This window comes from Mobula birostris, chromosome 22, assembly GCF_030028105.1.
Source record: "Mobula birostris isolate sMobBir1 chromosome 22, sMobBir1.hap1, whole genome shotgun sequence".
NCBI classification, from domain to species: Eukaryota; Metazoa; Chordata; class Chondrichthyes; order Myliobatiformes; family Myliobatidae; genus Mobula; species Mobula birostris.
The window spans coordinates 18,039,211-18,061,742 of record NC_092391.1 but is presented as its reverse complement, the minus strand read 5'-3'; the positions used below and the strand labels follow the sequence as shown (position 1 = coordinate 18,061,742).

General features: G+C 43.4%; 1 protein-coding gene across 6 annotated transcripts in view; it reads right to left on the bottom strand.

Annotated features, from left to right (window-relative positions):
* LOC140186210 (hemicentin-1-like) overlaps positions 1–22,532 on the bottom strand; it is a 449,816-nt gene that overhangs the window by 277,530 nt on the left and 149,754 nt on the right. For all 6 annotated transcript variants that reach the window (XM_072240181.1, XM_072240182.1, XM_072240183.1 and 3 more), the window contains exons 23-24: positions 3,955–4,082; positions 2,747–3,019 (exon numbers count right to left, since the gene is read on the bottom strand). In XM_072240181.1, coding sequence (XP_072096282.1) covers positions 2,747–3,019; positions 3,955–4,082 — 401 coding nt within the window. The remainder of the gene's footprint in view (positions 1–2,746; positions 3,020–3,954; positions 4,083–22,532) is intronic.

Below are 22,532 nucleotides of genomic sequence, written 5' to 3'. Positions count from 1 at the left end.
CTGATGTGGAGGAATTCAAAGCCAGAGGCATGTCTTACTTTGGCATTTGCCATCCAGGAAAGTTTAGGAGATGTCAGAGGTCTGTCTTTTCACACAGAGAGTGGCAAGTGCATGAAACGGACTGCCGGGGCGGTGGGTGGCGGCAGGTACACCAGGAACATGCAGAATAAGAAACTCTTCGGCACATGAATGATAGAAAAGTGGAGGACTATGTAGGAGGGAAGGATTCGCTTGATCATAGAGTAAGTTAAAAGGTCAGCACAACACTGAGGGCCGAAGGACCTGTACTGTGCTATCGTGTTCTATGTTCTATGATGGAACGGTTTTCTCAGGGATAAAATCACAAAGGTACCATGATGTTTTATTACTCAGGTCATAAAGAGATACAGCACTTTAATCCATTCAGCCAGTCTAACGATTAACTATCCATTTACACCGACTCTTCATTAACCCCTGCACTCTCTGCCCCAGATTCTAACAGACAATTTACAGTGTCCAACCAGCCTGCACGTGTGTGGGATGTGGGAAGGAACCAGAGAACCCAGAGGGAAATGGCACGACCACATGGAGGGCATGCAAACTCTAGAGGCACAGTACCAGAGGTTAGGATTGCTCTCACCTCTCTCGCGCTGTGGGGCAGCATCTCCACTAGCTGTGCCTCAGTGCCTCGCCCAGCGTGTGAAATAACTTTGTTAGAAAGGTCACAAAAGAAGTGCAACTAAACAGGGGTTAAGCTGGCCGGCGGCGTAGTGGCATCAGTACAGGGATTCAAGGCAAATGGTCCAGGGTTCAAATCCAGCCGGCCCCTTACATAACTTACCATCCGTGCTGGGTTGAGTGTCGAGCTAGCAACTCAGCCTTGTAAAAAATAAACCAACGCCAAAGATATGGCATAAAAAAATGCCACCCAATGCACCACGAGGCGCGAAAAGGAACAACAAAGCTGGCGTGGCAGCTGTTCCAGCCGTAGAGCTACAGCTGCCTCTGGAAACCTTCGGGATACCCCCTCAATCCCAAAAAGGAACCATCTGCGATGTTGATAAATGTTTATGCAATGAGGCAAGGTGGGCCTCCATATGTAACTATATGATGGAGGTGTTTAACAAGCTCTTAGGGAGGCATGTGAATGTGCAGAGAATGGAGAGAGAGGGACCATATGCGGGCAGAAGGGATTGGTTTAATTGTATGCCATTAGCGTAGTTGCTTTGGCCCAACATACTGGAAGGTAGGACCTGCCTCTGTTCAGTAACTGGGCTCATCGACCTCTACGTTCTATATAGGTCAGGAAGGGCTCAGTTGAAGTAATTTCAATTGCCAAAGCTAAGTTGGATAGGATTTTCGCATATTTTTCTCTGCAAATTTTTCTCAGTTTCATCTATTTTCTCTCTTCTCTCCAGAAGGTCACATCAACATCATATTTCCACTCTCTGTCCTCCTTTAACATAACATACCATCCAATGTCCTACATGGTAACATTAACAAATAAAAATTGGCACTGAGCCACTGGAGCAGAAATGGGTGCAGATGACCAAAGGCTTGGACAACGTGTATTAGATGTAACAGAGGAAATAGAAGCTTAACACCACACAGATTAGATTTGAAGGTTAGCAAAGACCAGAATTAGAGGAGAGCACACACATTGTAGTTAAAATGTTGGAAGAAATGACAAAGATAAATAAGGGGCAAGAAAGAAAATAAGGATAAACATTTTAAATCTGAGGTAATGCTTAAATGAGAGCTGGTGTAGCCTATCAACCATGCAGCAATGGGGGAAACAGGCTTTCGTACAAGTTAGGATGCATTCTCCAAATAACCTCAGGTTCAAGGAGAGGGTGAGGAGTGACCTATGTTTCCTTTGGTGGGGGTATCCAGAACTAGAGGGTATCACCTCAAAATTTGGGGGGAGGGGGCGACCCTTTAGAATAGAGGTAAGGAGGAATTCTTTTTAGCCAGGGAGTAGTAAATCTGTGGAATGCTCTGCCATAGATGCGGTGGAGGCCAAGTCCGTGGGTATATTTGAGGCAGAAGTTGATCATTTCCTGATCAATCAGGGCATCAAAGGATATGGCGAGAAGGCAGGTGTATGGGGTTGAGTGGGTTCTGGGATCAGCCGTGATGGAATGGCGGAGCAGACTCGATGGGCTGAATGGTTCCTATGGCTTATGGTCTCATGGAGAGTGCTCTGGACTGCTCTGGTGTCAAGTGCAGTGGAAACAATATACTCTTAAATGCAGGGAATCACAAATGAACAGGAGAAAGTGAACGGGATGAGACATTTTATCTAGTCTTCATTCTTCGTATAAAAGGTTCACATATTGAAGTGGCGTGGTGGCGTAGCGGTTAGTCTAACGCTATCACAGTGTCAGTGAACTGGCTCCAATTCCCGTCAATGCCTGTAAGTAGTTTGTCCATTCTCCCTGTGACCATGTGCATTTCCTCTTGGTGATCCAGTTTTCTCCCGTAGTCTGAAGGTGTGTGGATTAGTAGGTTGATTGGTCACATGGTGTAGTTGGACAGTGCAGGACGTTGGGCCAAAAGAGCCTGTTAATGTGTTGCAACTCTTAAATAATTAAAAATAAAATATACATGGGAGAACAAGACAAATCATTCAACACACGCAAAATGCTCGAGTGACCCAGCAGGCCAGGCAGCATCGAGGAAAAGAGTTGGCGTTTCAGACCAAAACCCTCATATGTTTCATCCTCAAATCTGGGCCATACAGTTAATGGTCTGAATGCACACCTACCCAACACTAACAGTGTCATATCAATCACATCATGTCCAACGCTGTTGGTTGCAACACAACGATATACTCCGGTGTCAGACAGCTCCACGTCTTCAATGCTGACCGAGCCATCGGGTCCGTCCAGGGAGTCCCTGGCACCCTGCAGCAGGGCTTCACCATTCCTGTACCATCTGATCTTTGGAGTTGGGTCACCGTGTGCCACGCAGGGAAGGTCCACTGACTGACCAACCCCTGCTTTCAGGAGATGATGCGAAGGATGGATCTTGGGAGGAACTAGGAAAAGGAAAATGAATGACAGTAAATAAAAGAGAAAATGTATAATGTATAGACTCTACCAGCTTAATCGTCGCATGGATCAGAAGTCTCTGTAATCCTCATTCCCAAATTCAGCAGCAGAACATCCAGTCTACAGTTTCTCATATTTCCTATACTGGTTGATGACGATATATCCCTGGTCCCTGCAGTTAAGGAGATTCCATGACCTGAAGTGAGCAGGTTAACCTTGTCCATGACTACAAGCCCCACAGAAAAGCATCCAATGATGGAGAAAAACCCCAGTCTAGAAACATGGCCACCCAATTGCCAAGTAACATCAGCCATAATAAGTGGAGTCTCCTGCTTCACTCAGAAGGAGAGGGCAACACACCCAGCCCTATGCCTCAGGAGGTATTAGATCATAAGATGCAGTAGCGTCTTTTTCTCACTTTTCTCACCTACCTATCACTTCTCTTGTGTCCCTTTCTCCGATGGTCTGTTCTCCTTTTCTCTCAGATTCCTTCTTCTCCAGCCCTTGAACTTTCACACCCATTTGGCTTCCACCTCCTTCCCCTCCTTCTCTGCCCCCCAACACCATTTTATTCTGGCATCTTCCCCTTTCCTCCTCAGTCCCGAAGAAACGTCTTGGCCCAAAACATCGCCCGGTATTCATTTCCATAGAAGCTGCCTGACCTGCTGAATTCCTCCAGCATTTTGGGCATATTGCTCCTTTTACAATTTGCCAAACTCCCAAAAAATCTATGATAAATCGCCTCAACTCAAGCAGGAAGAATAATTTGGACCAGGCAGCAAGAAGTGATGGGCGCAGTGGCTGTAGTTTGTAGGCAGGCACTCACACACCCATGGAAGCGAACACCAAACACAAACCCACACCTTCAGGGAGGCAGGAAAATGAAGGGGAAGTAAAGCAGGCTGGGATAAGTAACTCTCACCATGAATAACGAGTTGCAATGTCAGTGAGGCATTTCCAACTCTGTTGATAGCAGAGCATCGGTACAGACCACTGTCAGACACCCTGGCATCCCAGATCCTGAGTGACCCCAATGGCAAGACTGTGTACCTGGAAGGATAGAACACAGGCAATTCATGAGATAAGTGCTTTGTGTTGTCTATTTAATATTTCAACAATATTTTAGTAATCTTGTATACATATATATTGAATTGAATTGACTTTATTTCTTATATCCTTCACATACATGAGTAAAAATCTTTACCTTATGTCTCTATTTATATGTGCCATGTGCAATCATAGTAATTTATAATAATTTATAATAAATAGAACAGTCAATGCAACATAGAAATACACTCAAGTCAGCGTGAGTTAATCAATCTGATGACCTGGTGGAAGAAGCTGTCCCGGAGCCTGTTGGTCCTGGCTTTTATGCTGCAGTACCGCTTCCCGGATGGTAGCGGCTGGAATAGATTGTGGTTGGGGTGACTGGGGTCCCCAGTGATCCTTCCTGCCCTTTTTTCACACCCGTCTTTGTGAACGTCCCGTATCATGGGAAGTTCACAACTACAGATGCGCTGGGCTGTCCGCACCATTCTCTGCAGAGTCTTGCAATTAAGGGAGTACAGTTCCCATACCAGGCAGTGATGCAGCCAGTCAGGATGCTCTCAATTGTGCCCCTGTAGAAAGTTCTTAGAACTTGGGGGCCCATACCGAACTTCTTCAACCTGTGTGTATGTATGGTTGATTAAGCACTCTTGTTCATTTAAATAGTTCATAATGAGCTAAGTGTAAAAATATGCTCATTGCATACATCATCATGTTACCACGTGATCTGTACACGCCTCACTTGAAGTAGGCAAAACCAGACCCATATTTTGGACTCCCAGGACTCTCTTTGAATTAATTTAATATTTTGAAGTTACAAAACATACCACTTTGTACATCAGATATAAAATAAAATTGTGCTGGAATTATACAGGCATGAGTAGAGTTACACGGTATTAAGTTACCACAATATTCATTTTCAGACCAAAATTCGAATAAAGCCAGACTGAAGCAAGAGATGTCCCTATCTCGGATGATCCATTTGGCAAACTAACCTGCCTCCATTTGCATGGAAACATATTGCGAAATTGGTCCATAGAGAGAACAAATTTGTTAAGCTTGCAAGTTGTTTCCTCTGAGTTTGTGTCTCAGGGCCCTAGGGTGCACTGCACGCACTTTAATGTAGCGTTATTGTGTGCTATAACAGACCTGAGAACCTGTGATGGGGAAGTCAGCACTACAGCCCATTATCTTCACCAGCACAAGAATCCATGAGTGCATCCTCTTTTCATACAGTGTCAACCATATCTTCCACCAACTCCATTCTCTGTCCCTACCTAAGACCGCCAATCCCACCCTACCTCTCTGTCATTTCCACATCCAATCTACAAGCATGAACAAAAAATGAAAGTGGGCAGGTCATCAACTATGAAAGCAGCAAAGAGAACAAGTTTCCATTTGCAGGTAAACTGCAACTTTTTGAACAAGAAATGCAAGTGCATTCAAACCTCATCATTATCTGGAAGTCTTACAAATCTGAGAACAAAAGTTCAGCTGAAGTCAGAGCACAAAGCAACTAAATATCCTGCTTTGTAAAGGAATGTTCTTTGATATAGTACTTTTTATTTGATTTATTCAGTGAAGGAAACAAGCATTAGAGTTCGGTAAATAGACACCTGACAACTTTTGCAGGCAGCAACAGGTTCAGCCACAGCTGTATTGACAGATGGTGAGGGAGCCTTTGTTCTGTCCAATGACAGGGCTGGTGGGCATTTCAACAGCAGTAATTTCTATATAATTGTAAATATGGCTCAGTGCCTACCCTTATTAGGTGTGCCTGTACACCTGCTCATTAATCAAATATCTAAACAGCTAACCATATGGCAGCAACTCCGTGCATAAAAGCACACAGACATGGTCAAGAGGTTCAGTTGTTGTTCAGACAAAACATCAGAATGGGGAAGCTATGTAATAAAGTGGCCACTGAGTGTACAGTCAGACACGTGTCCAATGAAGTCGCATCTGAGAACTAGCACACAGCATGTGCAGAATCCGGCACAGCTTAGCATTTGTTATTCACAAGACCCTGAGAAGTCAGAGTGCATGTGGCAAACAAGACCACATGGTGCCTGGGAGCACCACTTCTTCCTCAGCATCAAAGACTCCTTGCTTCTATTCCAGTTCCAGGCATTGTCTTGTGAAGGATGCAGAAACATCTGGTAATCGGGTTAGTTAGTTTATTGTTGTCATATGTACCAAGATACATTGGGAAAAAAAACTTTGCATGTCATCCAGACTGTGCAGTGCAGTTAGAAAAATGAAGTGCCAGGGTCAAAATAAAGTACACTGAGAAATCAAAAGTTTATCTTTAGTGTGTAAGAGGATCCTTCAAAAGTCTTATGACAAAGGGATAGAAGGTGTCGTTAAAGATGCTGGCATGAGAGCAGAAAGCACCCTCCTGCTTGGGGCCCTTAACAGAATGCATGCTGCTGAGTATAAATTCTAGTAGGGATTAAATGCTTAGTGTAATGAGCTCTTCAGGCCTGTGTGGGGCGCCGGAGAGCACTGGGCTTCCAGGTTCTTGGAGCACCTGAATTAATTAATTGTTGTTTAATGAAAGTTATTAACCATTTAAAGTTCCCTGTGTTTTTTCTTGAGTGACTTGCTCTTTGTAATACAATGTCCTGGTGCTTTCCGTTTATATTTGTTAAGTTTATTTTGATAGACGTGGGGGTTCTGCGTTACTTGTATTACTTAAGCGGAAGTCTGATTAGCGCTAATAGCAGGGTGCTAGTTTTGAGAATGTTACTTCTCGCGTTGTCAATCCATTAAGCCACTGATGTTCTTTTGGAATTATTATGAATAAACCTTCATCACCACCTCTACTTTAGAGTTCGATTTTCCTCTGCACTTGGGTTCCAATATTGCCAGCGCACATTGCGACAGCTTAGTCATGAAAAAGAGACTTGAATTTTTGTAACAGACTTTCAGGACAATAAATCACTTAAATTAAACAAGGTCTCTTTCCACTGGCCAGGGTGTCAGCAGGAGGGCATGCATTTATGTCCTGTTATTCTAGTGACTAAACTGGTAACATAAATAGCCTGTAAAGTTACACTGGAACAATCTCTTGTTTGTATTACCAGGATCTCAGATACCATAAATACAAGGGATTCTGCAGATGCTGGAAGTCTTGGGCACATGTTCGAGGAACTCAGCAAGCAAACAGTATCTACGGAGGGGAGTAAATGTTTCGGACCCTTCATTAGATATGCGCTATTTTGATCAAGTCAGAATTTTTCTCCTGAAGAGGAAATAATCCAAGAAGTTGCTCAAAGCCACTGTGAAGAAACGCAAGATCCCTACCAATCCTGGGGCCTTTCTGATCTATGCCAGCTGAAAGTGGAGGGGAACAATCAGCATCAAGAACTTGGAAGCCATGTCAGAAGAACATAAGGACGTTGTGGAATTGATGGAAGCACCTCACAACTACCCACCTGGTCACACAGTCAACCATTACCAATCTCATTCATAGAAGTGTCTATGGTTTCCACTCTGAGTTCACTGGGCACCCAAGTACCCACAAAATGAACATAAATTCTCAATGATCCCAGGGGACTGCTTACGAAGAAGTGGAAGGACTCTTTCCTGCTTTGAACCATATGTACAATTCTATAAAGCAGGAAGACAACTTATCCAGATCAAACTCTCAAAACTCCAGTGTCCTATAATTCAACCAGAACATGATTTCTTTTTTAAAAAATGCTTTGTGATGTTGTGGATGGAAAGTTAAGCTCTGAACCCAATTGGCAACTGACAAAAAAGAAAATTAAAACAATCATTTATAATGGTTAGATTATAGACCGATGAGGTCACAGCAGTAAGACTCATTCACAATGATCTAATCACCCAGAAGGTGAACAATAAGCAATTCTGCATCTGCTTATGGTTGAGAGGAAAGTCAAAGCAGCCAAATAGGATGTTTAGTCCATTTTAAGAGCATCTTGGTTCAAGTATGTGTGGAATCTAAGAGCTTCAGTCAACTGAGTGTACCACGTCAAATCCCACCACAAACTCATCTCCTACATCTCAAATGGGCAAATGGAGATAGGCCCAGCATCCTTAAATAAAACAGGGGTACAAAGTTCAAGTTCAAAATTTCAAAGTAACTTTATAGTCTAGGTACATAGATGTCACCATATACAACCCCGAGATTCATTTTCTTGCAGGCAAAAAATCTGTAATAGAATAATGATTATAATAGAATCATTGGAAAACCACACCAAATTGGGGGTTCAACCAGAGTGCAAAAGACGACAAACTGTGCAAATGCAAAAGGAAAGAAATAATAATAATAGATAAATAAATAAAGCAATAAATATCGAGAACATGAGTTGAAGAGTCCATAGGCTGGGGAGCATTTCAATGATGGAGCAAGTAAAGTTGAGTGAAGTTATCCGCTTTGGTTCAAGAGCCTGATGGTTGTTGATTGAAAGTTGAATTAAATATATTGATTATATTACCACATATGCTTAGAAACAGAAATGTAAACACAAAGTGTTCGAACCTGCATGCAGGCGATGTCCAGGTCAAACAAGCCTCCACACTCAAAAACTTCAAAAATTTACATCAAGTCTCACAATGCAAAACGAAACAAACCAATATTTGGCAATCTGCTTTATTCCCTGATCAAAAATCACATTCCCGACACTTTCTCAAAGTTATTAGATCTGAAAAGAATTTTCAAAAATGTTAACGCGTACAACTTGCTCTCCTCCACCAAGCATGTGAAAGTCAAAGTCAAACTACATTTATTATCAACGTATGTATACTATATACAACCTTGAGATTCGTCTCCTTACAGGCAGCCACAAAACAGAGAAACCCAGTAGAACCCATTTAAACAAAAGAAGACTGTCAGACGCCCAACGAGCAGAGAAAAAAAAAGAGAGAAAAAGGGGGGGAAAAAAGCTGTGCAAACAATAATAAGTAAGCAATTCAGGACTGAAGTTCACAAAAATGAGTCCACACTGTGATCATTGCAGGCTACAGCCACAGTTCGGTGCAGATGAGTAAACCTCGCGGAGTAACGAGTTGAAGTTCAGCGTGGAGACGAGTAAACTGTGGAGCAATGATTTGAACCAGCCCATGCCTCGCCTCTGGCCCCTGTCCTTTTCAATGTGGTCCAGTGCTTAAATCGTCCAGACCTTGCTCTCAGAGCCAGATCCTGCTGCCTAGATACGCTCTCGGGCCTGTGCCCTGCCACCTCAATTCGGTCCGTACTCTACTTTCCCAATTCGGCTTGGCACTTAAATCAATCAAACCTTGGGTCTTTCCTCGCTCTCAGACCCGGGCCCGGATCCCGCCACCTCGACTCTGCATCGCCTCGATCCTGCCAAATCAAATTGCTTCCAAGTTCGCTTCAGGGATGGCCAAACATTGGCTCATTCCCCACTCTCCGGTCCGGAACCCACCACTTCGATTGGACTCGCACACACCTCGCCACAGCCGTCCTGCATCTTCAAGACTTCAGTTGCCACTGCCAGGTCGCACAGGTGGTTCAAAAGTTCAACTCCAGCAGGGAAGTTACAGTCAATTGCTTGTGGCGATCGTTCAGCAGAAAAGTGTCATTAATAAAACATTTAGCTGTTTCTTTTATTTGCCTCCAGCAGGCAGTCACTGAGCTTCACCATCTCAAACAATGATCCACGTAACAAGAAGCTTATCAAGACAAGCAGATGTGTTCAAAAGTAGACAGAAAAGATTTTGTACAAATCCTGAGCAACACACAAATGATGCTGGAGGAACTCAGCAAGTCAGGCAGCATCTATGGAGGGAAACAAACAGTCAACATTTCAGGTCAAGGCCTCTCACCTGGACTCCCAAAACATCTGCTGTTTATTCCCCTCAATAACTGAAGTGCCGAGTTACTCCAGCATTTTGTGTGAGGTGCTTGAAAGTAAGGCTAGAAAACGGTTTACACTGTTAGAGTGAGTTTTTTGGGTAGATGATTTGTTTACACTTAAATGACTTTGGCCACCAGATTTCCATTTGACTATTTGATCAAGTACTGTGGATTGAGTCCACAACAACGAGCTTCCTAAAAAGGTGTGACTACCAGATGCTTCTGGCGCCATAGTTTGACCTGATGCTGTAGTTTTGAAGGCAGTATCATCTATACATTATAAATATTAATTGTCTTCTATGTTAGCACGTAAAATGCCAAATAAATACATTGTGGATTTAATTGCATTCCTAAAGGCTGTGGATACCAACCCAGACATGGTGGCGTCGGAAGGAAAGGATGGAGTTAGGTGGTGTGATATTTTGTATGTAGCTTCAATAAAAAGCATTGTCTATAACTTTTTAAGTAGCGATTGCCTTTGTGTTTAGCATATAAATATCGAGCCCACATTGAGCTAGCAGACCTTTCTACCGAAAGTGTCTCCGTCCGTATGATGCCTGCTTGTTGAGTCAAATTAAGAAGCTGTTTTGTATCTACCAGTGACTCTATCTCTCCAGTGATTTCATCCACACTACAACATGCACAACCCCTATTATTTCTCTTCCCCATTGTTTACCACATTTTGATTTGCTTTTGGAATTTTTATAAATATTAATTAAAATGACTGCTTGGGCACTTCACTGGACCTCCAGGGATGGTTGGGCATTTTAGGATTACAAACATGTTGAAGCGTTAGCACATAAGGACTTACTGAGTTGAACATCATGCATAAAGATTTCCAGCTCGAGATATCGGAGTTTGGAGGTTGGAGTTCAATTCCGCCACCGTCTATAAGAAATCCCTTTAGCCGTGGAATGCATGGGTTTTCCCTGGGTGCTCCAGTTGTCTCCCACATACAAAGATGCATCAGCTAGGCCAATTGGTCATTGTAAATTGTCTCATGGTTAGGTTAGGGTTAATCGGAGTTGTCGGGGGTTGCTGGGGCTGCATGGCTGAAAGAGCTAGTCAGGCCTACTCTGTGCCAAGTAATTCAATAAGGATAGTTAGTACATTACTTGGTGTACATGACAGAATTGTAAATCAACTTACTATGACAGGACACAATACAGTCCATTACATTTCACAGTAAAAGTAATCTTAAAAGTTATGTTTACTTAAATACAATACTGTGCAAAAGTCTTAGGCACCCTAGAGTTTTTATATGGTTTCAGACAGTATGGCCTCCACAGAGCCCTGATCTCAACATCACTGAGGTGGTCTGGGATTACAAGGAGAGACAGAAGCAAGCCAGACAGCAAAAGTCTGCAGAAGAGCTGTGGCACTGTGGTAAACCATGTATATGGGTTGTAACTGGGTTACCTGGCTGGACACGCCCCTCTGCTGACTGCTCCTGCGGCTCCTCCCACAGACCCCTGAATAAAGGCGATTGTGTCACTGCTCCTCCCTCAGTCCAGGGCAGATACTCAGCATGGACCTGTGTCCATTTACTGTTAATAAAAGCCTTTCAGTATTTACTCTACTTCCAGTCTTTTGGAGTAATTGATAGTGCATCAGACACATTCTCCAAGATGCTTGGAACAACCTACCAGCTGAATTTCTTATAAAATTGCACGACAGGGTGCCTATTAGAATTGATACACTTTTAAAGGCAAAGATTAGTTACAGGAAATATTAATTTGATTTAGTATTTTACTGTTCACCACTCTTTATAGTAAATTTTTGATGATTAGAAACTTATCATTCTATTACTTTTGAAAGCATCTTCATTGTATGGATTTTTTTATGCATACATAAAACTCTTGCACAGTATGTCTCAGTCAAGGGAATTTTAAGAGTTGATCACGGGTTAGGCCATGCACGGGGGGAGGATTAGGTAGTTTTACAAGGATTGCTTGTGAGCCATTTACAGAAAGAGGGAAACGGGATCTTTGACAGCTCACTACTGCTTGTCCTTTTAAAACAAACAATGAGATCAATCATTGAAATAGCCTAGTGGCAGAACACCAGCTTTCTGTACTTCCTTAGCAGTTACAATGGGAAATCTGCCCAGTTAGACTTCACAGGTTCAGCTCTCCATTCACTTACACAGCGCTGGAGACATGCTTTACTTTCTGACCATACACATTTAAGTTCATTAATTGATCACTTTACACAATTAAAGATGAAATTAATTTGACAATATTTTTAGAGATTGATATTTTTAGTTTCACTGTATATTTAAATCTTGAGAATGCTCGAGACATTCAAAGCCTTCCATCCATACCAGCAACAAGTGGCTAAGAGCATGGCTAACCTAGTGATCAAAGCACCTCTGGGGGAGGTGGTTGGGTGGGGGGGGGGGTTGCCTTGACCACAGGAAGGCTCCGCCTTCTAGTACTTACATAACAGCATTGGAGGCGAAGTTAGCACTGTGGGGGTAAATATGAGCTGAAAAATGCCTTCCCCTGATACAGATAAAGTCTATCCAAGCAGATGTTGCCCATAGATTGTACACTCAGTGGCCACTTTGTTAGGTACTCCTGTACACCTGCACGTTAATGCGAATATTTCATCAGCCAATCATGTGGCAGCAACTCAGTAAAGCACGCAGACATGGTCAAGAGGTTCAGTTGTTGTTCAGACCAAACATCAGAATGGGGAAGAAATGTGATCTAAATGACTTTGACCGAGGAATGATTGTTGGTGCCAGACAGGGTGGTTTCACTATCTCAGAAAGTGCTGATCTCCTGGGATTTTTATGCATAGCCAGTCTCTAGAATTTACAGAGAATGGTAGCTGACAGAAAGGTGACAACAACTCAGCACCTCTGAATGCACAAGACATCAAATCTCAAAGTGGATGGGCTACAGCAGCAGAAGCCCACAATGGGTTCCACTCCGGTACCTAATAAAGTGGACACTGAGGGTATGGTGTGCAGGGTTAATTTAACTTTTCCTTCTAGGAACAGGCAGAGACACTAATGGTGCCATACACTGTCAATCATATTGCAATAATTTTCGATTTGTTGAAATTTTATGATCCAGAAAATTAGCAGATAGCAGAATAGCTCGTATTTTTCTCTTTGGAGTGAAGGAGAGTTAAAGGTGACTTAACAGAGGTGTACAAGATGATAAGATGCATAGATTGCGTGCACTGCCAGAGAATTTTTTCCCCAGGATGGAAATGGCTAATATAAAGAAGCATAATTAGAAGATAATTCCACCACAGACAGTCCCAGGCCTGACTGTGAAAGGGGGAGGGTTGGACATGGAGCTAGTAACCCCATCCTGTAAAAACCCAGAGATCCAGAAACGTTAACAGAAGTCCCAAAGACTTCACTCCCGGGAGAGGAAGGACAGACCGAGATCGGTTACAATTGGATTCCCAGCCTTAGTAATAACAATAATTTTAAGTTCAATGAGGGAAGTTATAGGGGTGATGTCAGAGCTAAGTTTTTTACACAGAGAGTGGTGGGTGCATGGAGCACACTGCTCGTGGGAGCGGTAGAGGAAGATACACTAGGGGCATTTAAGAAACTCTTAGATAGGAACATGGATGATCAAAAAATGAAGGGCTATGTTGGAGGGAAGAGTTATATTGCCGTAGAGTAGGTTAAAAGAGTAGAGTAGATTTGCTGATGACACAAAGCTGGGAGGCAGTGTGAAATGTGAGGAGGATGTTATGAGAATGCAAGGTGACTTGGACAGGCTGGGTGAGTGGGCAGATGCATGGCAGATGCAGTTCAATGTGGATAAATGTGAGGTTATCCACTTTGGTGGTAAGAACAGGAAGGCAGATTATTATCTAAATGAAGTCAAGTTAGGAAAAGGGGAAGCACAACAAGATCTAAGTGTTCTTGTACATCAGTCGCTGAAAGCAAGCATGCAAGTACAGCAGGCAGTGAAGAAAGCTAATGGCATGCTGGCCTTCATAACAAGGGGAATTGAGTATAATAGCAAAGAGGTCCTTCTGCAGCTGTACAGGGCCCTGGCAAGACCACTGGAGTACTGTGTGCAGTTTTGGTCTCCAAATTTGAGGAAGAACATTCTTGCTATTGAGGGAGTGCAGTGCAGGTTCACAAGGTTAATTCCCGGGATGGCGGGACTGTCATATGTCGAAAGATTGGAGCGACTGGGCTTGTATACTCTGGAATTTAGAAGGCTGAGAGGGGATCTTATTGAAACATATAAGATTATTAAGGGATTGGACACGCTGCAGGCAGGAAGCATGTTCCCACTGATGGGTGAGTCTAGAACCAGAGGCCGCAGTTTAAGTATTAGGGGTAGGCCATTTAGAACGGAGTTGAGGAAAAACTTTTTCACCCAGAGAGTGGTGGATATATGGAATGCTCTGCCCCAGAAGGCTGTGGAGGCCATGTCTCTGGATGCTTTCAAGAAAGAGATGGATAGAGCTCTTAAAGATAGCGGAATCAAAGGTTGTGGGGATAAGACAGGAACTGGATACTGATAGTGGATGATCACCCATGATCATAGTGAATGGCGCTGCTGGCTCGAAGGGCTGAATGGTCTACTCCGGCACCTATTGTCTAAAAGTCAGTACAATACCGTGGGCCAAAGGGCCCATACTGTACTGTAATGTTACACTCTTAACATTCCATTCACCAGATGCAGCGCAGATAAAGCAGTCAGTATTTATTTCCCATTTCTAAGTATCTAAGTGACCAGCATCACCTCCTTTAAAGAGAGTGAAGGGTTTATCGTAAACACAAGAGATCCTTCAGATGCTGGAAACTTTAGCAACGCACACAAAGATGCTGCAATAACTCCGATAGTCAGGCAACATCTATGGAAGGGAATAAACAGACTGTTTCAGGCCAAGACCCTCATCATTCATAAGAGAATATTACATTGCTACAGGTCAGCATAGATATTACCTTCCCTCAAGGCACTTTAGAGATACGAATGCATACTGAACTGAAATTAGTTTCATTGCCACCATTATTGACAGGGACTTTTTATTTAGTTAATTTAAATGTCCATGTTAGAGTACCGTAGGATTTGAACACACCTTTGGATTTATAACTCCTATGTTATTTTTTAAACCTTATCAATCACCAACCAGAGGTTAAAATCCTGGCCTAATGATGGATTCTTCACTAAACAAATTTGCTGTCCACAACTGACATGAACCAGAAAATAGGCTCATTCCTTCTCATTTGTCAGACTGCACAGAAATTCCAAATTTCAGCTTGCTTTCCATCCAAGGGCAGTAAAAGCAGCTGCTTAGTACAACGCAAAACTTCCTGGCAATAACTCTTCAAACCCAAATAAGAATGTAAACACTGTAAGATTAATATATTAGTAACTTTACTGCTGTTTAATTGGGTTTGGTCTGGATGGAGACTGTGTAATGCACAGATGCAAAGTTTCCATTTCAGTCAGCTGCATGTAAACAATACCAACCATCGGACATAGCTCCAAGTGCCCACTATTTCAAAATTCAAACTTCTCATAGAGAGCGGAAAGGAAGGCTGGAAAGTCAATGAAATTACCACGGTAGCAGAAATGAAGTGCACTGCTCCGAATGTGGGAGCAGCACACACAAAATGTTGGAGAACTCAGCAGGCCAGGCAGCTTCTATGGTGAGGAATAAAGAGTTGACGTTCCAGGCCTAGAATTGTTGACTCTTAGCAACACACACAAAATGCTGGAGGAACTCAGCGAGCCAGGCAGCATCTATGGAAAAGAGTACAGTCGGCGTTTCGGGCCGAGACCCTTTGGCAGGACTTCTCGGTTCGAAACATCGACTGCTTACTCTTTTCCATAGATGCTGCCTGGCCTGCTGAGTTCCTCCAGCATTTTGTGTGTACTGCTCGGATTTCCAGCATCTGCAGATGTTCTCTTGTTTGTAATTGTTGACTCTTTAATGTTTTCCATAGGCGCCCTCCAGCATTTCATGTGTGTTACTCCAGATTTCCTGCATCTGCAGAATCTCTTGTATTTCTGAATGTGGGATCAAGGTCTATCAATTGTACAATGTTTTAGCCTGAGCCTTCAGCACATTATTCCTTCTCACTTACCTACTGCCTGTTACGCTACTGGCGTTTAGGGCAGCAATGAATGTCCTCCATCTGTCCTTACATACCTCTGCATGCAGATGTAGAAGGATTCTTTATTGCTGTTTCCGTAGTAATTTTTCTTTTGACCAGTCAGGGTTGTTAGCCCTGAGCTGAGCCCCAGAACCTGGAAGACTGGTGGACCACTCTTAGTCTGACCTCTACCCTTTGACCTGTTTGGCATAGGTGACCCAATCAAGAGCCAAAGCAGAAGGCCCTGACTCCAGCCAACATAGCTCTCTGGGTCATTGAGGCACACAAGCCTCCAAACCACGACAAGGTTGTGGTCCTCTTGGAGGTCATTAACCCTGAACTAGGAAAAATAGGTGCTGATTGTGGCGACATTTCCTTCCACCTAATTACCTGAGAAGCGCAAACAATTGCAAGGAGTGTGTATTAAGATGTCAAATCGACATTATATCCATATGTAGACTCTGAGAGCTCTCTTCTGTCACACATTAATAGTGGGAAATAAAGAGAAGTATAGAAACAAAGATGGAAAATGCTGAGAACACTCAGCAAATCAGCTAGCACCTGCGGGAGGAGAATTGGTTATCGTTTCAAGTCCGGCGCCCTTCTTTGGGACTGGGAAAGAGAGAGAAAAAAAACCAGTTTACTTTTCGGAAGCAAAAGGAGAATGTGGAATGAATAGAACAGAAAGAACAATTTTCTAGTAGGACAAGTCCAAGTGGGTTAATGGAGACGGTTACAAACACATTCTGCCTCTTTGTCGATATAACAGGTGGTAGATGGCAAGGCTGAAAGAACATATGTTGCAAGCCATATTATTTGACTAGAAAAAGAAAAAGGGAACCAAACAGACAGGGATAGGCAGTTCGGTCAGGTAGCAGAGTGAGATCTACCTAAAGGTGGAGAGTCAATCTTGAGTCTTGCAGGCTATAAAGTCTGTATTATTTATGTATACACATTCTTATTGTAACTTATTGTATAGCTTATATATTGCACTGCATTACTGCAGCAAAACAACAAATTTAACGACTTATCTCAGAGATAATAAACCTGATTTATTTTGTGTGTGTGTGTGTGTCCCTACTGTGTAGGGGCTGCTTGCAACAGCGCTGGAGGACAAGTGGGACAGACGATGAATTAAAGTGGCAGGCAACTGGATAAGAGAAGTTTGGACAGGTACATCAACGGTAGGAAATGGGGGGCTACGGTCCCAGTGCAGGTCGATGGGGGATAGGCAGTTTAAGTGGCTCAGCATGGATTAGATGGGCCGAAGGGCCTGTTTCTGGGATGTACTTTTCTATGACTTTATGGATACTCAGGACTACTCACACGGACTGAATGCAAGTACTCAGCAAAGAGGTCACTGGGGCTTCTCTCGAGTAGGAGGTCCAACACTGGTCCTGGACCTGAAATGTTTACTATTCTACTTTCCGCAGATGCTGACTGACCTTTTGAGCATTTCTAGCATTTCCTGATTTTATTTCAGACTTTTATTTTTATTTCCGTCTACAGAAATAATAGGAATATAGGAGCAAGAGTTGATATTTGACGTGTGAGACTGTTTCACCGTTCAGTCAACTGGTAAATTTGTATTATCTGCTTATTCGCTGTATGTCCTAAATATATTTCATTAACCTAAATCAATCAACTTCAAACTTAATATTAATACATAACTTAATATCAATTGCTGAAGGCACAATAGAATTCTGAATTTCTCCTCACTTGTGTAAGGAGAAGCTCCCGAATTTCATAGACACAAGAGATTTTGCAGATGCTGGAAACCTTGAGAAACACACACAAAATGCTGGAGGAACCCGGCAAGCCAAGCAGCGCCCATGGAGAGGAGTAAACAGTTGATGTTTCGGGCTGACACCCTTCAGCAGTCCTGACTGTTTACTTTTCTCCATAGATGCTTCCTGACTTGCTGAGTTCATCCAGCATTTTGTGTGTTTCCCTAAGTTGATTCTTGTTCTTGTGCCATTGAATCATAGATCCATCAATCAGTGCAGAGTTCCACTCTGAATACCCTACCCTTCCTTTAATACCTTGTAAGACTTTAAACACCCTCTTAATCACTTTTCTGATGATGCGTCTCTGATCTGCTTCTCTTTCCACGGATGCTGCCTGAGTTTTTTTCAGTCATTCCCTTGTTATTTCAAGATCCCCAGCATCTACGTATATTTCAATGTTCACTCACCCCTTAATCACCAGTTTAAATCAGAGATAAGGAACTGTTCGGAGCTTGAAAAATCCAAAACACAATTGCTTTTCCCCATTCTATTCACAATGTCCAAGCCATCTCTGGCTATGATTGTTAAATCCACATGCAAGTATTGACGGTTAGCTCTACGCATTCAGTTGACCGGTCTCCCTCTCCCGTGCACTAACAGCTTCCGGAGGATAGTGCCGGAGTCTTCAGTCTTGGACGAGGTTTGATCGGCACAGTTTGTGGATTGGATTCTGCAGTTCATGTTGTATGTGTTGCTGGTTGTGGCTTACTCCCTTTTTTATTGCTATTTTGTGCAGTTTTGCTTGGGGCAGACTAGCTTTGTAGCCCATAGTCAACGAACGACACAGTGCTAAACTGAACTGAACCAAACTGAACGTTACTAGACTGTTTCAAGGTCACTGGGGTTTGATATTTAATATTCTGTGTGTTTCTCACTTATTTTTTGCCATTTGCGTGATTTGTTATTTTTTGCACATTGGGCGTTTGATATTTTCTTTGAATGGGTTCTATGTTTTTTTTTGGTTTAGTGGCTGTCTGTGAGAAGGAGAATCTCAGGGCTGTATACCGCATACATGATTTAATAATAAATGTTCTTTGAATCTTTAAACATCAGGAGGACTAAAACTCTGTGTTCAGTTCTATTAACTGGCCGCTACATTTCTCTCCCCAGTGGGATTTCAGCAGGCACGACTGGAATGGGACACCAGCAATGAAAAATATTGTTTATGGAATGTCCTCAGTTCTTTCCTGGATATCAGGTTTAAACATGAAATGGAAAAAGGTCATTTATTTGAACTCAAATCTGTGTGGTGTAACCAGGTGCATAAAATGGTTTGTTTGTAGGTGACAAAGTATTCCTAAAAACAACTGCGGGCAAAGAGGGCTTTATAGAGTCACAGATCGATGCATCACCCAAACAGGCCCTTTGGCCCATCGGGCTCATGCAATCTGTTATTCTGGCTAGTCCCATCGGCCTGCACTTGGACCATAGTCCTCCAGGCATCCGTAACTCACACGGATGTACTTATCCAAACATCTCTTACATGTTGCTGTTGAACCTGCATCCACTACCTCCACTGGCAGCTCCTTCCACACACACCACACTCTGAGTGAAGAAGTTCCCCCTCAGGCTCGCCTTAAGTATTTCACCTTTCACCCTTACCCCAGGACCTCTAAGTTCTTGCCTCACCCACCTTGAGTGGAAAAAGCCTGCTTGCATTTACCCTACCTATACCACTCATAATTTGGTATACCTAATTATGGCCAACAGAGGGAATCTCTTAACCTGGGGCCAACCTAACCCCAAACTGGCAGAAGATTTAGAACACAGGCAGTTCCGCTGAAGGGTCTTGGCCCGAAGCGCCGGGTGTTTATTCCTCTCCACGGATGCTGCCTGACCTGGTGAGTTCCTCCAGCTTTCAGTGTGTTTTGTTCTGGATTTTCAGCGTCTGCAGAATTTCTTGCGCTCAGTTCTACACTATGCACAAGAGCAAGAATCCAGCTGAAATACACCGTAGGAAACGTTTTCCAAAAAATTCAGCAGTTCTATGCTGAACCTCTGTTGGCTGGTTTCTGACCATTCTGGCAAGGAGGTGGCCTGGCCTTCTACCATACCTTCAAGCATCTATCATTCGGGACATGCCCTCTCCTCATGATTACCCTCAGGGAGGAGGTACAGGAGACTGAAGACACACACTCAGTGTTTTAGAAGCAGCTTTTTCCCATCTGCTGTCAGATCTCTGAGTGGACAATGAACCCACGAATGCTACCTCACTTTTTTTTGGCTCTCTTTTTGCGCTACTTTTTTTTAATATATTTCTTTTTTAAATTTTTAGTGCAATTGCATGCATGGTACTGCTGATGCAAAACAACAAACTTCATGACATATGTCAGTGATAACAAACCTGATTCTGAGTTATAACTCCCCCTCATTTCATTGTATTTCCCTGGATTTGATAGTCCTGGGTACCACTGCAGGATGTCCCCCATGCACGGCACACTTCCGGTTTGCTGCTCTCTCAGACGTCTGCCAGGTGTCCGTCACCTTTGCAACAGTTTCCTGTTCTCCTGATGAAGTGATTGCCATTTGCCATCAGCCTCCACGCCCCTCGAACTTAAAAAGCTCAGCAGATGCTGAGATGGGCCACTCGCAAGAACAGTCACAACACGTGGCCAGCCACGAAAGAACTCAATGATTAAGGGAAAGTGGGTGGGCGGGGGGGAATGGGAATGCTGGAAGATCGCCAAAGCTGATGATGAATGACAGACCTACAGCCCACTGACAAACGAAAGCGGCCAGGGCCAAGTTTAAAATTTGAGAAGCATTAGCCTTCCTCAGTGTTTGCTGTCGAATCTGTGCAGCAGCTGTCATGACAACTTGCATCACAGGCTGTGTTTCAGAGTACTCATGGTGACCGCTGAGTGATCGGGATGGCCTGGTGCACTACCGCAGTCAATAACTTGTCATCCGAAATGAGAATCTTATTCTGCTACACACTCAAAATGCTGGTGAACGCAGCAGGCCAGACAGCGTCCATAGAAAGAAGTACAGCCAGCGTACCAGGCCGAGACCCTACGTCAGGACTAACTGAAAGTAGAGATAATAAGAGATTTGAAAGTGGGAGGGGGAGATCTGAAATGATAGGAGAAGACAGGAGGGGGAGGGATGAAGCCAAGAGCTGGAAAGTTGATTGGCAAAAGGGATACAAAGCTGGAGAAGGGAGAGGATCATGGGACCGGAGGCCTAGGGAGAAAGAAAAGGGGAGGGGAGCACCAGAGGAAGATGGAGAACAGGCAAGGAGTTATTGTGAGAGGGACAGAGAGAGAAAAAGAGAGAAAAAAGAGGGAAAAATAAATAAACAAATAAACAAACAAACAAATAAATAAATAAGGGATGGGGTAAGAAGGGGAGGAGGGGCATTAACGGAAGTTGGAGAAGTCAATGTTCATGCCATCAGGTTGGAAGTTACCCAAACGGAATATAAGGTGTTGTTCCTCCAACCTGAGTGTGGCTTCATCTTGACAGTAGAGGAGGCCATGGACAGACATATCAGAATGGGAATGGGCCATGGAATTAAAATGTGTGGCCACTGGGAGATCCCGCTTTTCCTTCTTTCGTCCTAGGCCTCCCGTCCCATGATCCTCTCCCTTCTCCAGCCTTGTATCCCTTTTGCCAATCAACTTTCCAGCTCTCAGCTTTATCCCTCCCCCTCCTGTCTTCTCCTATCATTTCAGATCTCCTCCTCCTACTTTCAAATCTCTTACTAGCTCTTCCTTCAGTTAGTCCTGACGAAGGGTCTCGGCCCGAAACATCAACTGTACCTCTTCCTAGGGATGCTGCCTGATCTGCTGCATTCACCAGCATTTTGTGTGTGTTGCTTGAATTTCCAGCATCTGCAGATTTCCTTGTGTTTGCGATCTTATTCTGCTTATGATGCTGCATCCCACTTAAACTGATCAATTCTCTCCTCAGTGCTCACACTCCCTCGATTAGTGTAACAGGCCCAAGATTGTTGAAAGCACTTTCACAAGGTGTCCTCTCACTGTTTGGGCCGTCCTCAGCAACTCTGCACCCTCTTCCAACCTACGTTCCTCTGCCTTTCACCTTTATTCTTCCTCACTCATTGATCTACCGCGATCCGACTGCACTGCACTTCCTCTGGAACGTTTTATTCCCTTAATTCCTTTCCTTCAATTTAAGGACACAGCACGGCAACAGGCCGCTCCAGCCGCAGGAGCCCGTGCTGCCCAATTACACTCACCTGACCAATCAGCCTGCGTGTCTTTGAGATGTGGGATGAAACCAGAGCACCTGGAGGCAACCCACATTGTCACGGGGGGAACGTACAAACTCCTTACAGACATCAGTGGGAATCGAACCCGGGATACTAACCACTGCACTGTTCTGTTATTGTTATTCTATCACTCTCCCCTCAATGAACTGTTGTAATAAAATAATAGCATGCAAAATAAAGCTTTTCACTGTAGCTCAGTACATGTGATAATAGTAGAGTAATTGACCAATTTACTAATTCCAGTTTCTCTTCTCCTGGTGTTGTTCTCCTTCACATCCGTCTTCTTTTCCCTTTCCCTGACATCTCCCGTCCCAGCCTCATGACTCAGACTCAGAATCACGTTCAATATCATTGGCATATGTCATAGAATTTGTGAACTTTACAGCAGCGGAACAATGCAATACATGATAAATAAATATAGAGAAAAAAACTGAGTTACGTTAAGTATATGTCTATTAAGTAGTTAAGTTAGAATAAGTAGAGCAAAATAACAGAAATA